The following is a 19,395-nucleotide window of genomic DNA, read 5'->3' on the forward strand; positions in this document are numbered from 1 at the left end:
AGCCTTTTCTAAAGCTTTACTTTATAAACATTGTGAAAATGAACTGTTGCTGATTATTTCTTGTTTCACCCTGGCATCCCATCTGTGCAAGAGCAGTACTACAGTTGGCAACAGACAGTAAAAAAACAACAACCTTCTGTAAAACCAAGTAGTGAAAAGGTTCTGTTAAACTCAAGTTTTCCCACCCGTGAGAAGGAGCAGCACACCAACAGATTTGCTCTCTGGTCAATAGAGCTGAATACAAGATGAATCAGATGTTGAACACTACATGACAAAGTGACTTACTGGCTTTGCAAAGAATTCTGTATGTGGGTTTTTCCTTAAGGAAAAAAGGAAATTTCTGGATATGGGCTGTGTTCCACGGGATGAGACTTTTTAAATGAGACATTTACTTTGCTCCAGCATCTAAAGAAAGACTCTAATGGACTGTATCAGTTACACTGGCCTCTTACATCTGTGGCAAACAGTGTCACTAAGCTAAAAATCTAGATCATAGATTCACATAAGCATAATACAAGGAGAAAAATCAGACTGTTGTACTGCACCGATTCTATTTTTACAGTTAAGCCAGAAAAATAATCATTCATGCATCAAATTGAGACTTTTTATATGGAAAAATGATGCAACTCCACACATACTGTATTCATTATAGTGCTTTATACATTAAAAACTCCAGGTAAAATCCAGTGAGTGGAAATTTCCCGTGCTGTTCTTAAGGGTAAGAGCTTGCAAGCAGTGCAGGAACAGTTTTCTGATGTCATAAAACACTTGGACAACACTCAATTGTTGGTACACTGAATACTTTTTTTTTTTTAATTCACAGATTTTGGAAGAAAACCATCTGGTAACAGACGTCAGAATTCCAGAAGTAACATTCTCAGGGGAAAAAACGTGTCAGGAGGAATAGTAATCAGCTAAAACATTATTTGTGTAAGTTATGGCATTTAAGTATTCTGAAAGGGTGAAGAATGGTTTTGGCAATCCAGTGTCTCGTAATGGTTACCAAATTCAGGAGGGCTATTTTCTTGCCATTTTAGTTCATCCAGTGTTTTTTTCCATGCAGGTCTAAATGGATATACCATTAATAATGAAAGTGTTGGCACTGCTGTACCAAAATGTACCAGTTTCAATGTGGAGCGTGTGCCTCTGACAGAGACACTGAGGTCACCTTCGTCCCTGCGGGGAAGTATTTTTCCCCACGGCACAGAGCTAGAGCAGAGCAAGTGCTACATACCAGGAAAACCAAGGAAAGGTACTGGAAGGCAAAGGAAACTTACTTGTCACAGCAATGTTGATCTCTCCTGAGCGGGGTGTCAGCTCCCCGTCCTGTGGGAGCTGTGACATGCCCGAGGTGCGCAGCGGCTCCAGGCTGAGGGCGCTGTCGTTGGCGAAGTCACCGAGCGCTGCTCGCCTACTGGCTGGCTGGCCTCTGGTCAGCCTTTCCATGTCAAAGGCTACATTATCTGTACATGGCACGTTTGGCTGGAAAAGCAAGGGATTTCCACGTTACAAGGGTGAATGTTCCACAGGCAGCAAACCTACACACCCAGTAAAGCCACGCGCGCCGCTGCTCAGCCTCGCGTGTGTCCTCGCATCACACAGGAGAGAAACTCACACGTTGGAAAGTTCTACCCAAAGCTGCTTCTCAGTCCACCTTAGAGGTGGAGGAAGAAGCAGAAAAGAGAATTAAGATTCAAGAAAGGGACTCACATATGTTGTATCACAGCCTAAGCCTGCACGTTTTACTACCACGAGCAACGATGACATGCACCAAATTCTATTGCATCCTCCTCTAAAAATCCAGGTATGTTATTAATTGCAAAAACAGATCATCCACAATATACCTGCAACTATTTCTTAGAAAATGCGCAAATTTACAACTGAGAGAGCTAAAAACGGGGACCTGATGATTCTCATTGGCTTGATTCAAAAGCTGCTTTAGACAGTATGTTCATATGCTCTTCTCCTTATTTCTTTCTTCTGAAAGAGCATTGCTCCTACCTTGTAATTTCTTCCTCATATGGGAAAGATAGAAAAATCCTCACTGAGTTTATTTCTATCATTTTTTGAACTGGTCAACCAAAGAAGTCCTCAGGGATCCCATAAGCTGCTTGAGGAAAACTTGCTGGCCTCAGCTAGGGCATGGCTTTGTGTGTGTAAACAAATTTCAGAGTGTCTACAGGAGACCACAACGAGAACAAGACATTTACAGAGTGAATTTAACAAGGAAGGACTGAAAGAATTTGGGAAAAGGGAAGATGACAGAGAACCTAGTAGACTTCTAGTAGATATGAAATTGTTATAAATGCAAATATAACAATATATTCTCAATGACCCACCAGGAAAAGGAACAACAACAAAAAAATCAACTTTATCAGCAGCAAAAACATTGGTAAAAAAATGCAAACACTTTCTGAGTAAGGGTGCTAGAACATCCTTCTCCCTTTCTTCCCTACAGGTATTCCTCCTGTTCTGGGTCTCAGATATGGGAGTAAGAAGAACTCACAACTTACCACAATTCCCAGTGCCTTCAAAATGTTCAGCTTACACATTGGACACGTACAGTGCTCACTAAGCCATGGATCCACACAGGCTTTGTGGAAAACATGCCTAAAAGAACAGACAAGGCACATACATAATTTGCAAACAATTCTATTTTATACAAAAAGAACAATTTCAACAAACCTTTAGATAGTTTATTTTTAATTAAGCCAGAAGAACAAACCCTAGAATTGCCAGTACTTGGTGCTGATTGCAATAATAATAATTAAAAAAATTAAAATCTCTTGCTTGTTATTGCCCCCCTTTACTAATAATTTACCTAGGAAGAAACACTTAAAAGGAAGATTTTATTTTTTTCCCCTTCTTATTGTGGATATGAGTATGTACATGGGCAGAATAACAGGGGTAACAAAGTACCCACCATAACCTTGTGTAAAGTCTTGCCTTGATTTCTATGTAGAAAGGGGCCATAACCTGGGTAGGAAGAGCACAGATCCACCAGCAGTCAATTTTATCAGAAAATCAGTGGAATCAACCCAAACACACCTATGTTTGATTTTGAAAGGGTTTTTATAATGAACACACCTAAGTAAAAAGGCTTTTCCTACAATCAGTATTTCTCATACCAGGAAGGAAAACATGTCCATCATCATATAATGATCATAAAAAAAAGAATCTTTCAAAGATGAAAAGGCAAACTGAGCTTCCACTTGTACAACAGGGAACTTTGCAATAGAGAAAGGTGAATTGTCATCTACCTTCCATACAAAATCAGTCATACAAATGTTAACAGTGTTTAGATTGCTATAAACCAATGCAACAAGGATGGGCTATACAGAGACCAAACAACACATCTAAATGAAGGGAATTAAAGGAAATGTCCTTTTGACTCTTCAAAAGGCAAAGAACTTCTCTGAGCATATACCCATGGCAGAAACGGGTGTCACTAGACTTTCTATACGAGAGCTTTAGTAATTACTCCTGATAATCTGGTCAGAATAACTGCTTATGGTAAGAACCCAGATCTTCCACTGCCTGCAGAGCAAAAAGCCAGTAAGAGCAGGCACACTTGAACACAACAGACTGGTGATCACAACAAAGATCAGCAATCACAAGGGCTGCTCAGCCAGCTGTGCTCTGAAACCAGCAGGTGAAGGGGCAGGGGCAGGACAAGGAGTTCTTGCCATCACTGAGGCATCAGCAAGGTCTGTAAGAGGTCATGCACACCCCCAGGGCAGCAGTAAGTTGTAAACACACAGTGAGATACTCTCCCTCCTCTCCTTTCTCAGGTTGTACTTGCTGCTCTGCTCTGGGCCTCAGCAAGCTCATCATAGGGTTTGGGACTTCTTTGGTCCCTAACCGTTGAGATTTTAAAACCAAAGACCAAATGAGGCATGTTACCAGATAATTCTCTTTTAAATGTCCAGAAAGCGCCCAGAGAAAAAGGTCTCATGAATTTGTCAGCAACATGGAAAAAAAGAAAGTATATAATTGTTTTGTCTAAAACTACTTAGACTGATGTATAGGCTAATGTGTATCAACATAACTGGATTCTAGTCAACGACAACTATATATCCTACCTGTACTAGCTACCTATCCTACTATCCTACCTGCATAGACCTGCAATATGGTACAATATAGTCAACAGAAGATTGCCAGGAAGCAAAAGAACTTTGCTCATTTATATCCCAGATATTGGAGGAATAGAAACTCACAGAATCTCAGTTCACCACGTTGTTGGACTGAGTCTTTTAGCAAGACAGCAATCATGAAAAACAGGAGAGAGAGATACATATATGTTGCATATTGTCAGAATAATTGCACAAAATACAAACTCACTTCTATTGTTATTAGACCCTAACACATTCCCTTTATTACTCACAACAATACAGGAATGAATGTTTAGAAAACCTGGGTGACAGAATGTGGTTTGAAATTTTCTGAAACATACAGAGGCTGTTTTTCTAAGTTAGACAAATTACAGCTTTTGGTTGCTTATGTTTCCTTTTTAAGATTTTGAAGTCTCTTTTTCAGAGTAGGACAAACTTGAAAATCTAATATTTTGGGAAAGAGCAGACATCAAGTCTCCACAGAAGTATGAAAACAGCTTTAATATATCGTTATCAGCTAATCAGTGCTGGAGAAGCACTCAGATCAAGTGAAGCAGACAACTGATATGGATGCCAACATGCATCTGCTAAATATTATGAGTTATTTTAAAGTGTCATTAGCAGTTTGATATAATTCCAATGCAACAAAACAGCTCACCTATTTCTGTGACCTCTTAAATCTTTGCTTGTAGTTCCTAAACCTACAAAGATGTTTATAAATATGTTTTTAAAACACAGTTCCCCAAAGGTTCTTTATTGATTTAGATCAGCATGGCTCTGCCTACTACTTATGTAGTTTATCTACTCCTTAAAAAGCCTGCTGGTATCATCGTGGCTCAGGCTCTGTCTGCATTTCTCTGCTTGCAAGAGTTAAAATGCAGTTATACAGCAATGAAGATAGTAAACACATGACTTATTTTAAAAGCTCGAGTCTGACAAAGTAAGCCCTTGCATTTTTCACTATCATAAACCTTCTCCATCTTCATATTTCTGTCACTTCTTTTCCAAGACCATAAATCTGCAGAGTTCCTATTGAGCTGCTCTAGGTCACAGCAGTTGATGGTGTTCCCCCAGGGGCCACAAACGAGGGAGTCAAGTGTGACACAGCTCTTGCTGCTTCCCCAGCCTCGGGGCTGGAGGGAGCACAGCTGGCAACCAGGCTGGTGGCACTGAAGGAGACTCCCATGCGGGCAGAACTCCAAACGGGTGACCCACAGGTATTTTTCCACTCTGTCAGCATACCCAAACCAGTTGCCCTCCAGCTTGTAATAAACACCATAATGCCAACACAGCTTCTTTGCAGCATTTCAGAGAGGAAAAAGTGAGCTGGAGATCTCACTTGGTGCTGTAATGCCCCCAGCTTTACATGTCACACAAGAAGGGTTTGAAGGAGTTTACAAGGGCCATTTCCCAAGAGCTCACTACACTTCCCTGCTCTCACCTGCCTCCCACCAAAGGGACCCGATCAATGTGCAAAGTGGCATCTTTGGCTACTACTGGAGGCAGCTGCTCCCCTTGCCCTGGGGTACAAACTTCCCAGCCAGGCTGGTAAACAGCACACAGGTCCTTCTGGCCCTGCAGCAGGCAGCCTGTTACAGCCAGCACAGCCCAGCAGCTGCCAGGGCAGGGCAGCCTCCGTGCTTTCCACAAATGCATAGCACTGCTGGGGGAAAAGAGAGGCTGCCCTTACAAGCAGGGAGCAGAGACAAAGGGTGCAAAGGCATTGCAGTAAGTGGAAAACTATCAATTATCTTAATTAAGATATTAGTTTGTTCTTAATAAAAAAAAAAAAATAAAAAAAAATATATATATTTACAGCAGCACAAAATAAAACTGCTGGAAATCCAGCTTAGTTGCTTTTGTTGCTTTCCCTCTTCTTCCCCAGTACAGGAAATATTAAGAACTTGACACAAAAGGCATTTATTTTAACATATTCACTACCTTTAATTGCCTTCCTACCTTGTAAATTCCTTCTTTCCCAGGTCATCTTTCTGCCCTTTCCAATGTCACTGTGTTTCTCTAACCTGTCACCTTGCTCTCCCCTTCCCTTATCTCTCCACAGTCCTTCACACTACCCCCTCCTGATCACTTTTCACCTAGTGCCCCTTCATCTCCCAGATGCAGCAGTGTGATGGCAAAGTAAAACTATCTGAATAAAGAAAATTGCCCATGAGGTTTGCCTCTGGCTAGAATTCTTCTAGCTTTTGCTTACAATACTTATTTTTAACCTGTATAATGATAGTCACAAAAGACAGTCATTCTTTACTCAGGCTGGTGAGCCTCAGACATCTGCCTTGTCCCTCTGTGCACCAAGAGCTATGGGTACTCAACATATTTTTCTCTCTGAAGCACAAAATGAATTACAGAAATTCAACTCCTTACTTGTAATATTTTTCATTTTATTTTTATATTAGCCACAGTTTCTCACCTGCCACAAAATTTTACATCACAAATATGGCATTTCACTACAGAATTTTAGGTGCAGCTTGCTCAGCTGGTGACTTTGCCTGCTGTGTGTCTGCCCAGACCAGCCTCCTCTCTGCTGAGGCACAGAGTGACAGACCATACTTAACTGCAGACAATTGTGGTACCAAAGGGAAATGATACTTTTACATTGATGAAAGCAGCAGGGATGTTGTATGTCAGTGATTCCTACTGTCTAATGATTATAGTTTCCTCAACAGGCACAGTAAGAAAAACTTCTAGTCTTTCATTTGCTTCCTCTTGGTCAAGCCATTTTCTCCACGGGTTTCTTGCAATTTATTTTCTCATCTGACTTAGAGACTGTCTTGTAGGGGTTTTGTGTGTGTGTTGGGGTTTTTTTGTGTTTGTTTGTTGTTTTTTTTTAACTAACTATGAATGCTGCACTAAAATGAGAGGCTGAATTATCAGGAAATAGAAAGGGATTAAAAATTGAAAACAAGATACGGGGAGAAGCATCCCAGTTGCTGAAGACTAAGAAGTCTGAGGTGCAATCTGATATCTACCAGTTGGCCCTTCATCTGCAAATATAAAAATGTCCTGTGGAAAGCATTCATCTCAGTGTTTCCATCTAGCCAAGATGGTTTTGCACTCAACTCAAAGCTGAACTGCAGCAGATGAGAAGCGAGATACAAAAAAAGAGAAGCAGAAATTGAACACTAAAGTTGTCATACAGCCTTTGGCTGCCATCTGAGCCTTCACTGACCTTATATTCTCGTAAAAAACAGAACAGAAAAGGATCTACACAAGAGCCTTGATACCATGTTTACATGGGAGATGGCAGTGAGGGAGATTGTGCTGAGATGGCACCCAGGTGCACCTTCACCCAGCTCCCTGCAGCAGCTGTAACTATCCCTGCGAGCAGGCAGCTTCCTGTCTGTGGGACTGCAGCTCACAAAAGGCACCTGAAGAAAATGGACTTCAAAAGTATTTTTTTTAATTAAAAAATAATTATCTTATTGGTTAAATAGTCTGATCACATCTGCTGATACTAGGCACATATCTGTTGTTTGACAGAGGCAGGAAAGTGGACTTTTAGTCCCAGTTTTGCACTCTCCTCTGTGGGAGGAGACACTTTCCTTTTAGATGAAGACTCGTTCCCTCTTTGCTGGCAAGGACTTCCCTCTGACCAGTAGCAAAGAGAAAGGCACAGAGGAATGGGACTTGTGAGCCTCCCTTCCACATCCTTGAGACTCAAAGTACTACCCTGAACTACTACACAAGTGAAGCTTTCTTGAGGCAATTTCAAAAAATCAGCTTAGTGTTTCAAAACTCGTGTGCAGCTCTCAGGAATTCCTCCTCCAATTTCCAAATAATATTCTACATATCAAAGACTAGAGCTTAATTCACATGTGCAAGCTTTACTTGAGTTTACAATATAGGACACAAATCTCTGGAATATTTACCTAACATTTGGGAGTGCATTTTTACAGGCAAGAGGACATTATGTCTTTCAGTAAAAATGACTGAATTCTAGAAAACAAAGGCACACACATCTGCATGACCAAAAGCTCCTGAATCTTTACAGATCCAAGACTAAATTCTTTTATTACCTAATATTTTATTGGGAGTTTCCAAACAAACACTTGTAGGGTATAACAACTGAACAACAACGCTGACAATCTAAACCAGTTCATTCTTTCCCACAGCCCAAGAGGTAAAGAAAATAGAGAAAAGTAAATTAAACTTGCAACTGCAGAATTAGAATGCACACATTTTGATCATTAAGATATTAAAAGAATACAACTTGCCTATTGTGATGATAGAAATTCATGATGCATTAGAAGAAAAATATTCCAGCTATTCAGAGCAGCCTGCAGGAGGATTTAGAGGACCAATAATGAGCTCTTATGTGCTGCTGCATGACTGAAGCTTGACTCCAACACCATGACTTTGTTGCTTCTAGAGTATCATGCAGAGCACTATTTATATACCAAGCACAGGCCAAATTACTGGACCTTGGCTGCAAATCTACAACAATAACTTGTATGTATTTTTTTTGTCTGCCTGTAGATAAGGAGAAGGCTTTGCATATGAGAATACAAGAGAAAGATGTCCTTGGTAATGCTTAAGGCTACCAAAATGTACTGATTCATCAAAACCAATCACCAGGTGGAAAAGCACTTAAACAGCATCTCTTAAAGAGCAAATATCCTGAAACAACTCAAGAATGAAAGACAAACAGAAACAAACAGAAAAACTCTAAATGTCAAGTGAATGGCCTAAAAGGAGGAAGAGGTTGCTGTATTTTAAGCACCAGTGCAGAATATTCAGCAAGTACTTCAGGCACAAGCCAAGAACACACAGCCCTGGAGAGACCAAAGACAGATGATAGCACAGTGGCTGATTGATGTCAGAGGAGGTATGAAGGTTGGAACAACTGCATTTCTGTTTCCTACATGGTTTCAGATACCAACAGCCAGCACTGCACATCTGCTGTGCAGGATGCTACAGCTGTACCTAGTCCATTACACTTCAGTTTTTTTGTGTCTGCTCAGTCCTTAACTCTGCCTCACACCACCCTCCCCCTTACAAGCCTGATAGCTCCACTGCTTATATGCCCAAACTGCCCATCTTCAAGCTTGTAATCTTCTGTTTAATCTCTAATGTCATAACAGTGCCAGCACCACCTTCACAACTTCTGGTATCATAGTCTAAAATAAAGTGGCTGTTATTAGGACTGGAAACATCTAACAATTGTGTCTGTAATAACAAATGCACATATTGCATGAAATGAAGCAATGGAGCACAAGAAAAGAATAGTTTCCAAACAAAGCAATTTTACTAGCTTACTTGCATGGTAAAACACGAACAACATCGTTCTGCTTGTAACTCTCAATGCAGACAGCACAGTGATCAAAGTCTGGGTCTGTTTCCTAAAATGAAGAGAATGAAAATTCAAGTCAAGAGTTGAGGCTGTGACAAAGGTAAAAGTAGTTGTGACTAGTCCATGAACTGCATTGTGCCAAGTGGCTGTTACTAAGAAGATACAAAATCACTGACTGGGTTATTAGATTCCTTGAGAAAGAAAAGTATCTCAGACATACAAAACTCTCCCCTTATTTGGAGCTGGTAAATGGTAATTTGAAACATAAGCTAAGGCTTACTAGAGTATTATTCTAGTATTTGACAGAATCACTATCAAATATAGTGGTGATTCTCCTAGAGGCTTTACTTCACATTGGAGCTAAAACTTCTATTTTATTCAGGTGTTGTTTTGTTTTGTTTTCTTTAGGAAAAGCATCTACTCTAGAGTACACAGGGAGCTGGCAGGGGAGCTCACTAAGCCTCTCTCCATCATTTATCAACAATCCTGGTCAACAGTGGAGGTCCCAGATGACTGGAGACTGGCTAATGTGACACCCACCTACAAGAAGGGCTGGAAGGAGGATCCAGGGAACTACAGTACCTCCTCAGTAACTTCACAGAGGACACCAAATTGGGTGGAAGCATTGATCTGCTTGAGGGTAGAAAGGCTCTACAGAGGGACCTGGACAGGCTGGATTGATGGGCCAAGGCCAATTGTATGAGGTTCAAGAAGGCCAAGTGCCGAGTCCTGCATTTCAGTCACAACCACCCCAGGCAACACCACAGGCTTGGGGAAGAGCAGCTGGAAAGCTGCCCAGCAGACAGGGACTTGGGGGTGCTGGTTGACAGCACAGATGAACATGACCCAGCAGTGCCCAGGTAGCCAAGAAGGCCAACAGCATCCTGGCCTGCATTAGCAGTAGTGTGGCCAGCACGGGCAGGGAAGTGATTGTGCCCCTGTACTTGGCCCTGGTGAGGCTGCACCTCAAGTGAAAGAAAGAGCAGAAATATATTTTTTATGGCTTCTCTCTGGAAGCAAAGTTTTCCACCACTTCCCACTCTCCCATTGCTGATAGTGCTGATAAGAAAAATAAAAAGGAATCACACTAAAAAGGCCAAAGGAAATAATCTTCTCTTGAAAATCAAATCATAGCCAGAATTCCTTTGCCTTTTGCAAGTCAAAGAGCAAAAATTAAGCAAGATTAAGTGACTATTTTTTTCCTTTCAGAATTAAAGACAAAGCAGTACTGCTCATAAAGGTGGAAAAAGTTTAGGGCTTAACACACCATAGTATTTTAGCTTGTCTACTAGCAAGAAATCCTCTTGGAGTAACACTATCTTTAATGGAATACCTGTTTATCCATCCACCCCCTTGGTTTAGTGGATATTTCTTTACGTAAGAGATTGTCCTTTATTACCTGTTTTTCTAATTTTATTTTTACTTTACACAACTCATGTATGCAATGATTCTAAGCTGACAGAACTCCACATAAACAAGCCCTGTGTACTCCTACCATTAAGAAACCCCAGCCAGTGAGCACACAAAACCACTGTCAGGCACAGTAGCCAGATGAAGTGTTTAGAAGAAACACTTATTTGAAATACCCAGCCTTGCAGCATACATTGATACTCAAAGTGACACCCAATACCATGCCACAAGGCAAAGTAAACCTTCAACAAGCAAGGCAAGGTCATACATAAATCAGAAGGAGAAAGGGAAAACTGAGATTGGTTCCCCAGCAAAAACTAAACATAATGCTCAAGTTTATGATGTGGAAATATTATTATACCTTATCACCCTTCTTTACTGTCCTGGTTGTCAATTTACCAATGGCTTTCTTGGCAGCATCTCCAAGGCGACGCTAATAAAATGACAAAGAAAATAACACAAATTAACCCTGATAATAAAGCTTCATTACTGTCCTTTATAATGACTGATTTGGGCTCAATACTAACATTGCAACACACACCATGGCTGTAGGCCAACACAGAAGACAAAAAGCATTCACAGCAAAGCCCACAGCTGGAGATTTGTTAGGAAGGAAAAAAAGAACCCTGACAATTGAGCCCACAAATGCACTTGATAAGCATGGGCATAAATCTCATGGACCATACAGAAGTCCACAAAAGTGATCCTACATTTGTGTGACAAAACTAATCAAACACAGCCAGCAGAATTAAGACTGAAGCAACATGCCCTCCTGATGATTACTGTTATATTCTGTTCATAATGCTTTTTATTCAGTGTGCTCTAACATACCCCTTGTTCTCTTAAGCTTGATTTGTTTTCTTTCCCTGTGAGCAGGCTGATCTTATTCTGAGATGTGAGAGATCCTCTCCGTGTAACCTAGTTTCTCTCTCACTATTACCTGAAACCACCAGGATCTCACATAGAAAAAAAAAAAATTATGGGTCATGAAATATAAATAAGCCAATACAGACTTAAATAACACTGAAATGGATACTGGTTTGAAGATGAACTTCAATGTGACTGCCAAGCCAAGCTATTTTTTGTCGTTTATGCTGTTTTTACAGCCACTACTGTTGGACGGAAGGAGCAATTTCTGCAGCCCAGGTGCTGATTCCTACTGCAGTGCCCAGTTCCCAGCCAAGGAAGAAAGGCTGTTTGCCAGCTAGTCCCAGGGATCCCAAAGACAGGGCACTGAGTGGAACAAAGCTCAGGAACCTAAGACATCAGATTTGGTTTGCACTGACTGGAAAAAGGGAAGCTCACGTATTTCATCCTCCACCTCCATCTTGCACTAAGTTGCTCTGCCTTTGAGAGAGACATGCTGCTTCTGAAAATGGAAACTGCACCTGCCAAAGCCTCCCAATATAGCTTGAAACCAACGTGTGTATTTTGTGCCTACTTTCTACAGCTGAGAAACAAATCCTTCATAAGGTGTAACCCCCTGAATCCCACACTTTCACTGCACGCAAACTGAAACCAAGAAGGCTGCTTTCATTTGAGAAACACAGTCCACCACAACCCACTGCACCACTGTTATTCTAGAATTATATAAGTACTTTTTTTGTTGTGGTTTCCACAGAATTTTATTTTATATATTTTAGAGCATGGATTTGAAAAAAATAATCAGATACTCAGTCCCACTATCGAAGTATATATCCATGAAGGAAATGCAGCATCAGAACCAGAGCTGGGTAATGGGGAAATTATATACTTCTTGCAGTCAGAAATCTCATCCTAAGTTCAACACTTGAGAAATTGGTCAATTTAAGCAAATCTAAATTACTTGCCCTAGAACAGGCATATTGGCCAGAGCATTTAATGACACAGAACACACTGGCACACTGCTGGGACAGATAATCATTGCATAACCTGACGTGTGATTACTAAGAAAGGAACAAGGCTAAAAAGGCATTTAATTTAAAGGCTTGACACTATCAACTAAGTAATTGTGGGTGGTATTTATATTTAGTTGTACTGCATATGATTGTATATACGATACAAGAAATCTTAAAAGATTAGTTTCCTACTGGAAGCATAATATCTCAGCAAAGCTCTTCCAAAAGATATACATTTTCTCTTATATAAATAAATTGGTAAACAATAACCTTCTTCTCCTCCATTTAAGAGATCCACCTCTTCCATTTTCTAATTTTAATAAACACTTTTTTTATGCTAACACTGGAAATGCTCAGGATTTGCTATTTTGATAAGTCAGGGCATAGGCATACAGCCTAGGCTTGCTTTTAAACCCCAGAACTGTCTAAATGATAAAGGTCACCACCACACACAAGAGTTTCATACTCCTGGAGGAAGTATGCAAGAGTAGTGATGTGAAATACCAGTATCTACTTGAGCTATCTGCAGAACACAGCCCGTTTTTGATGGCTTTATTATTTTTTTTTAAAAAGTGTGCCTCGACATAACTGAAAAACAAGATCATAGCCTAAAACAAGTTCTTTCATCACTAACAGTACAGCCTTCTCTCTGTGAAAGCTCCCAAAGCTCTTTAAAAACAAGCTGTAGCTGTCGCCACCTTCTTATTAAAGTTTAATAAGCCCAGCTTTTTAAACCACATAAAATTTTCATCAAGTTTCTTCTGACCTTTGTAAAAATCTAAAGAAAGAAAAAAGGTCATAAAAGCCCTTTCCCCATGCAGCAACTGTTTTGAAACACAGACATTTGAAAGAAGCCTTAGTACCATGTAGGGGATGCAGGAGGCACAATTTAGTATTCCACAGACATTCATTGAGGAACAGCTATATTTAAACTTTCCCCATCCCCAAGGGACCACACTAAGTACTGGTTACAGTGTGGTCATTTAAGAATGACATCCTTAGGAAAACCTACAGGACGCCCGGGGGGCCTGTAGCATCAGACACTATTTATAGAAATTGAAAAGGAAATCCTGTGTCACAACAGAGGCTTTATAAGTTTGCATTTGGTTTAGGTTTGACAAAACACCAGAGCTCTACCTCGCAGTGAGCTCCTGGGTATTAGCTGAAATTGAGGGGGAAGTGGGGGGGACAGTGACTAGAGGTCAGCAGCTTTCTAACTTGGCTTTGACAGAGAGATACAAAGGCAAAGAGAGCAGAGCAGATTTCCTGAGGTGTACTGACCCTTCTCAACAAAAGCCTGGGTACACTATGGAGGCAGTGGGTCATTAAGTCCACACTAGTAAAACATTTACTTCTCAAGTTTAATCCATATTGGAGGTGATGACTTAATTTAGTCAAGATCTCCGAGTATGGTCATACTTAATTGAGCTCTTAAGCAAATTAAGAGCTGAAAAATAATGTAAGAAAGACATATTGGACAAAATTGTACTTTAAAATATTTGACCAAAGAATCAGGCAGGCTGTACCAAGTGTGATCTTGAATAAGGTTGAAAGTTAACACAGACCACTAAGCAGCTCTTAGTTTTCTTACCCTAACATTCATAACAAATTAGTTTGGAAATACCTTCAGAACTACCTTAACTGTTACAGAAGCTATCCTGAAGAGCATGGACAGAATTCGTAACATTAGTTCTGTGTTCCCCTGCACTACACAACTTCATTCACAATTTAAACTTGCCTCCCCATTCCCAACCCATATACAGGATTTATTACTCAGCCAATATAGAATATCTTCCTCTTCAACTTAGACTCATCAAAACTCAACTATTTTGCTTCAATTCTATTCTTTCCTTTCACATAATAAGATCTTGTACTGGATGCTCAGCATGAAAACACTTTGTATACAAAAATCCTTACACATCAACATGCTCTGCCTTGGAGCAAGAAGGCTCTGGACACTAGTTTGATGGATATTCCTTAGAAATAATTTGTTCTCTACTGACTGTTGTATACAGAAATACCACCTCCAGAACCTAAGAGGGGAAAACCAAAAAAGAAGTCCCCTTACCTGATTTCTGTCACGTGCACTTGTATACCTGATCTTCTGGATGAAGTAAAATATTAACCATGCTGAAGAAATTATCATTAAAACAATGAATGATATTGACACAAAGACTAGAGAGCCCCGACTGAAGTTCTTTGGAGGAACACGGGACCCCACTGCTATGGCCATCAGGACAGAGATATTCTTTTCCAAGTAATTCAGGATCTCCTTAACCTTCGATTCTGTAATCATGACAGCAACAATGTCTCCAGTTCCTGCAAAAAAGAGAAAAATATTTAATTTACATTTAAAATTACAGTGGCATGCTGCTCACAAGATTTTCCAAATGCAAAGCCATTTGACAACTTGAAGAGATTTTAATCTAAGCCATCTCTAGCACATGGAACATGCTACTGGGCACTCAACTCATGGCTTGTCCTTCAAACCCAGATTTTCAAATTAGGGCATTAACATACAAACTGTCTGCAGCTCCACCAGCACATAGTAACACATCTCTGCTGGGGGTTACACAGTACTTCCCACATGATAATTACTCTGTGCAGGCTGAACTGGCTTTCAAAAGTACATTTGTTCCAGATTTGAAGCTGTGAATACCTAAACAGGCAACCCACAGAAAAACATTTAGAGGATGAGTTCAGTGATACTGCTAGAGTGGTCTTAGTATAGATAGTGCTGCATACAAGTAGCTCTGGAGAGTTCTGCAAGTTCCCCTGTAAGGTCCCGTAAATCACAATTCCAGCACAGAAGTAACAAAGCCAAACTTCTATCTATACCACTTCAGACAGAAGCAAAAGTAAAGCATCCAAGTCTGGCTGCAAAGTAGAAGAGAAATGAAAAAAAACTTGGCAGAAGTCTGAGTGCTGATTTTATTATCCATACAAAGACACACTTGGTAAGATCACAAAGAGGCTGTGAGCTTCATCAGCTCCATTTTGAATGTGTAGCCCATCTGGTTTTCATGTCTTGCTTCTAGACTACCTGGTGGCCCAAAGGAAAAGGTTTTGGTACAAGGATAATACAAGAACCAAACCACAAGACTTGCTGAAAAAGAACAAAATCACCTGCAGAGCAGAGAGAGCACTAATGTTTTAAAAGCAGACACCCAATAATAAAGAGGATATCGAACTCAACGCAATTCTGATCAAAGTTCAAAGAAAGCAAAGTTTATAAGAAAACCGAAGACAAAAAGAAAAAAAACAAACAACTTAAGTGCCATCCTTATAAATCCAGATCCATTTGCTTCCTATCCTAAAACTCTTTTCAAGACCTATTTTCAAAATGCTGGCAGTCTGCTCATCTGCTTGCTCCATCTGCTCACTCCAAGCCACATTCCCTCAGAGAGGAACTGTATAATGCAAGTGACTTTGGCACCAAGGTTCTGGATTTAGAGTGGATTTAAATTATAGAGAATCCAGGGTGACGGTGAAGAGAGCACATGAGGTCCTATTTTAACACAAGATAATTGTTCAAGGTCTTTTAATCAGCACACAATTTTTAGTGAGTTACTGTATGGACAAAATGATGTAGAAGACCCAAAAGAGCAGCATCTTTGAAACCCGGGGCACAAAAAGTCAGGATGACAGACTTCAACAGCTACATAATTTTCCAAAATGGGAGCTTTAATAGAGTTGTGTAACATTCTTAAATGTTCTCTCATTACTCTTTCCATTCACAATGCCAAAGAATAACTTTTACAGGCACATTCCTCAGTTTTCAGAGCCAGTTCCCTCACATTGGTGTCATGGATTGTGCTGACAGAACTACTCAGAAGAATCAAAGAAATTAAAATCTGCACAGTAATTAAAAAAAAAAAAATTCCACAGCCTCAAAATAACTTTCCACAAGAAATTTCAACTTTTCTTTATTTAAAATTGAAATCGTAAAGACAGTCAAGAATTCATGCCTTGTCCTGCTAACATGGCTGTAAATAGGAAAAGAATGTGTTTCTTCCTGAACGAATATTTTTGAAACAAATGTCACAGGAACTCATAGGCTTGGAATAGCAACCAAAACCCAACACAGTTTGTAGACGCAACTTATCTAATCACTACTGCATCACAGACTCACACAATGCCCACTGCAGCTGAGCTCTCCAGAGAGACTTCAGTTTGAGATGTAGTGTTTGGTTTTATTCAAACTGACCAAAATATTTAATAGGCAGCAAAGCTCAGAAACATAGTAGAAATCCATCACTTGCATTATTTTTAGAGGAAATCAGCTTGGATTCCTACTTGTCCAGCTGAGAAGAGAGTCCCTGCCCAGACCTGAAACACTTAATTACAGGACAAGAGCCACCTTTCCTTTAAGATTCTCTGTGTAGAGGCAGCATGTCCTCCTGCAACCCCAAGCCCTGGCAGCTCAGATGGTGCAAGATCAATCAAGAGCACGTAATTTATACTGCTTGGGATTTTCCCTAAGCTCCACATCTTGTTTGAAGAGTGAGGAAAGAGGAGGGGCAGAACTGGACTCTGTTCCCCCAAGCACTTGTTCTGCTGTGCTTCCCCAGTAGGTGTTTATTTGCACCAAGGAATTATGTTAGTATCAAAATACTAGTCAGAAGCACTCAATGTAGCATTCTGACATGATTTACATTTATCAGCAAAGCAAAGCTGATTAAGATCTTCCGACACTAATCTGGTTCTGTCTGAATCAAAAGCTGAAGCCTCTACCTATTCCCTGCTGCCCAGGGAGGGTGACAAAGCTGACAATCTGTCACGCATTTTATATAAAGCCCAGCACAAAGGGAACCTCTGGCATCGCTGCAAAGTGATTTGCATTCCAAATGACTCAACTGGGAACAGCCAAAGTGCTACTGCTGCTTCTGATCCTGCAAGAGCCAAGGAGAACTGCAGAAGAAAAATGAATTGTGTCTGTTTAACATACTGAAGCTCAGTGGAAACTGGGACTTGGTTCATCCATATTTTTGTCAGGGGCATCACCCTAAATAATTTTAGCAAGAGCTCCCTGTTTGAGAACAATTGGGGGCAGGAGGAGATGCTAACTCATTTATTTTAAGCACCTTGGAACCTTGCATTTCTGAAACTTAAGCAGAAAAAAATCCTCAGGTGAACACAGAAGAACTAATAGTATCCGTAAGAGTGAGAATGTGGTTTTACTACACATTCTTACGGAAAGCCATGTTCTCCTCAGCCAAGAACACTGTGTCCAGAGAAAAGAAGCTGGAATGCTAACTAAAACGAATGAACTACAGGCTCACCCATAGATGATAAGCTAGGACAGATGCTAGGCAGAAGATAAATACTGATGCCTGTAAATACAAATAATTTAATTGGTATCATCCAAGCCCAGACACCTCTTCCTAGCCTGCAATTTTACCATCTGCATGTTTAATTAGGATAGTTGTACAACTCTATGTACAAAATGGGATGAAGTTGAAATTAATCATTAAATCTGTGTAGTATTACATAGAGAAGACTTAAAAGCTAAGCAGACACTAAATCCAAGACGATATGAAAAACAGCAACATCCAGAAGTTTCCTGCTGAGCTCCTAAAGACTCTGCTTTGCTCTCTCACTAATCTGCCCATAGCTTGTAGCAATATTACAAGAGCACATTTAGAAAGTCAACAGAAAGTAGTATCAGTGAAAAGTTACTAGCAAATAGTTACATCCTTTTGTGTTTGTTTGTCTTGTTGATTCTTGATTACCAAATGTTGATTTGAAGCACAAAATAAGGACAGCTATGGCCAGGATACCAAACTAAAGACAAGCATCGTTCAAATAGCAGATTTCAGACCTTCCATCCAACCACTGTCCCTTGGAGGATGCAAGGAATGATAGCCTGGCAAAATGCAATTGCCAAACAGCTATTTTTTTTCTTTCCTGGGCTTGTGAACATCCCAAGCAGCTGTTTGGTGAATACTGGAGAGAAGGAGAGATGAGACAATTCCTCCTGGACACCTGAACAATCTGAGACTGAACTGCTGCTACTGCTGCAATGCCTCAAACCACCTTCTCACAAACAGGGAGGACAAAACCTGAGATCCCATCTCAAGCACAGCAAATGTTGGACCACTGCAAAGAGGTACTGAACTCTTTTGATTTGATGTAACAAGGTTTGCACAGAACTGATAATCAAGTCAGATGTAACAAAAGTTAGCACCTTCCTAACATCTGGTATTTTCAGCTAATGTCCTTGTAATTTCCTAAGTCTTTGATAGTGCATGAGGATGCTGTAGACACAGCACGAAGCAGACAGACTGTGCTCATCTGGCTCTTGCAAAAGAATACTGGTCTCTCTTTAAATAGCAAACAATATTTAATTCTAAGTGAATTCTTTAACAACCATTCTGAAAAACCTAAACTTAATACACATTCATCTGAACAGTTCTGCTGGTGGAAATTTCAGAGTACTTCCCTAAAAAAGCAGCAAAATCCCCTCCTTACTAATAAGGATAAAGAACGATGCAGCCAGCCACTTGCAGGCTGGATTCAGGGCATGATTCAAGCATTGAAATGCCACTGCCTATTCAACTGCAACAACTGGAACATCATCATCATCATGTAATTGAAAATAAAACTGCCCATCTTCACAAACCAGATTTCCCCTCTTCTATTAAAAACCTGTAAATGTATGTTAAGCATTTCTGAACTTGCTGTATCA

The 19,395-nt window shown here is 40.2% G+C and overlaps 1 protein-coding gene across 6 annotated transcripts in view; it reads right to left on the reverse strand.

Moving 5' to 3' along the window:
- The window catches only part of RNF130 (ring finger protein 130), a 54,103-nt gene that overhangs the window by 15,636 nt on the left and 19,072 nt on the right, over window positions 1-19,395 (reverse strand). For all 6 annotated transcript variants that reach the window (XM_051631004.1, XM_051631003.1, XM_051631002.1 and 3 more), the window contains exons 3-7: window positions 14,776-15,026; window positions 11,192-11,263; window positions 9,387-9,469; window positions 2,514-2,610; window positions 1,278-1,482 (exon numbers count right to left, since the gene is read on the reverse strand). In XM_051631004.1, coding sequence (XP_051486964.1) covers window positions 1,278-1,482; window positions 2,514-2,610; window positions 9,387-9,469; window positions 11,192-11,263; window positions 14,776-15,026 — 708 coding nt within the window. The remainder of the gene's footprint in view (window positions 1-1,277; window positions 1,483-2,513; window positions 2,611-9,386; window positions 9,470-11,191; window positions 11,264-14,775; window positions 15,027-19,395) is intronic.

Source organism: Apus apus, chromosome 13 (assembly GCF_020740795.1).
Source record: "Apus apus isolate bApuApu2 chromosome 13, bApuApu2.pri.cur, whole genome shotgun sequence".
NCBI lineage: Eukaryota > Metazoa > Chordata > Aves > Apodiformes > Apodidae > Apus > Apus apus.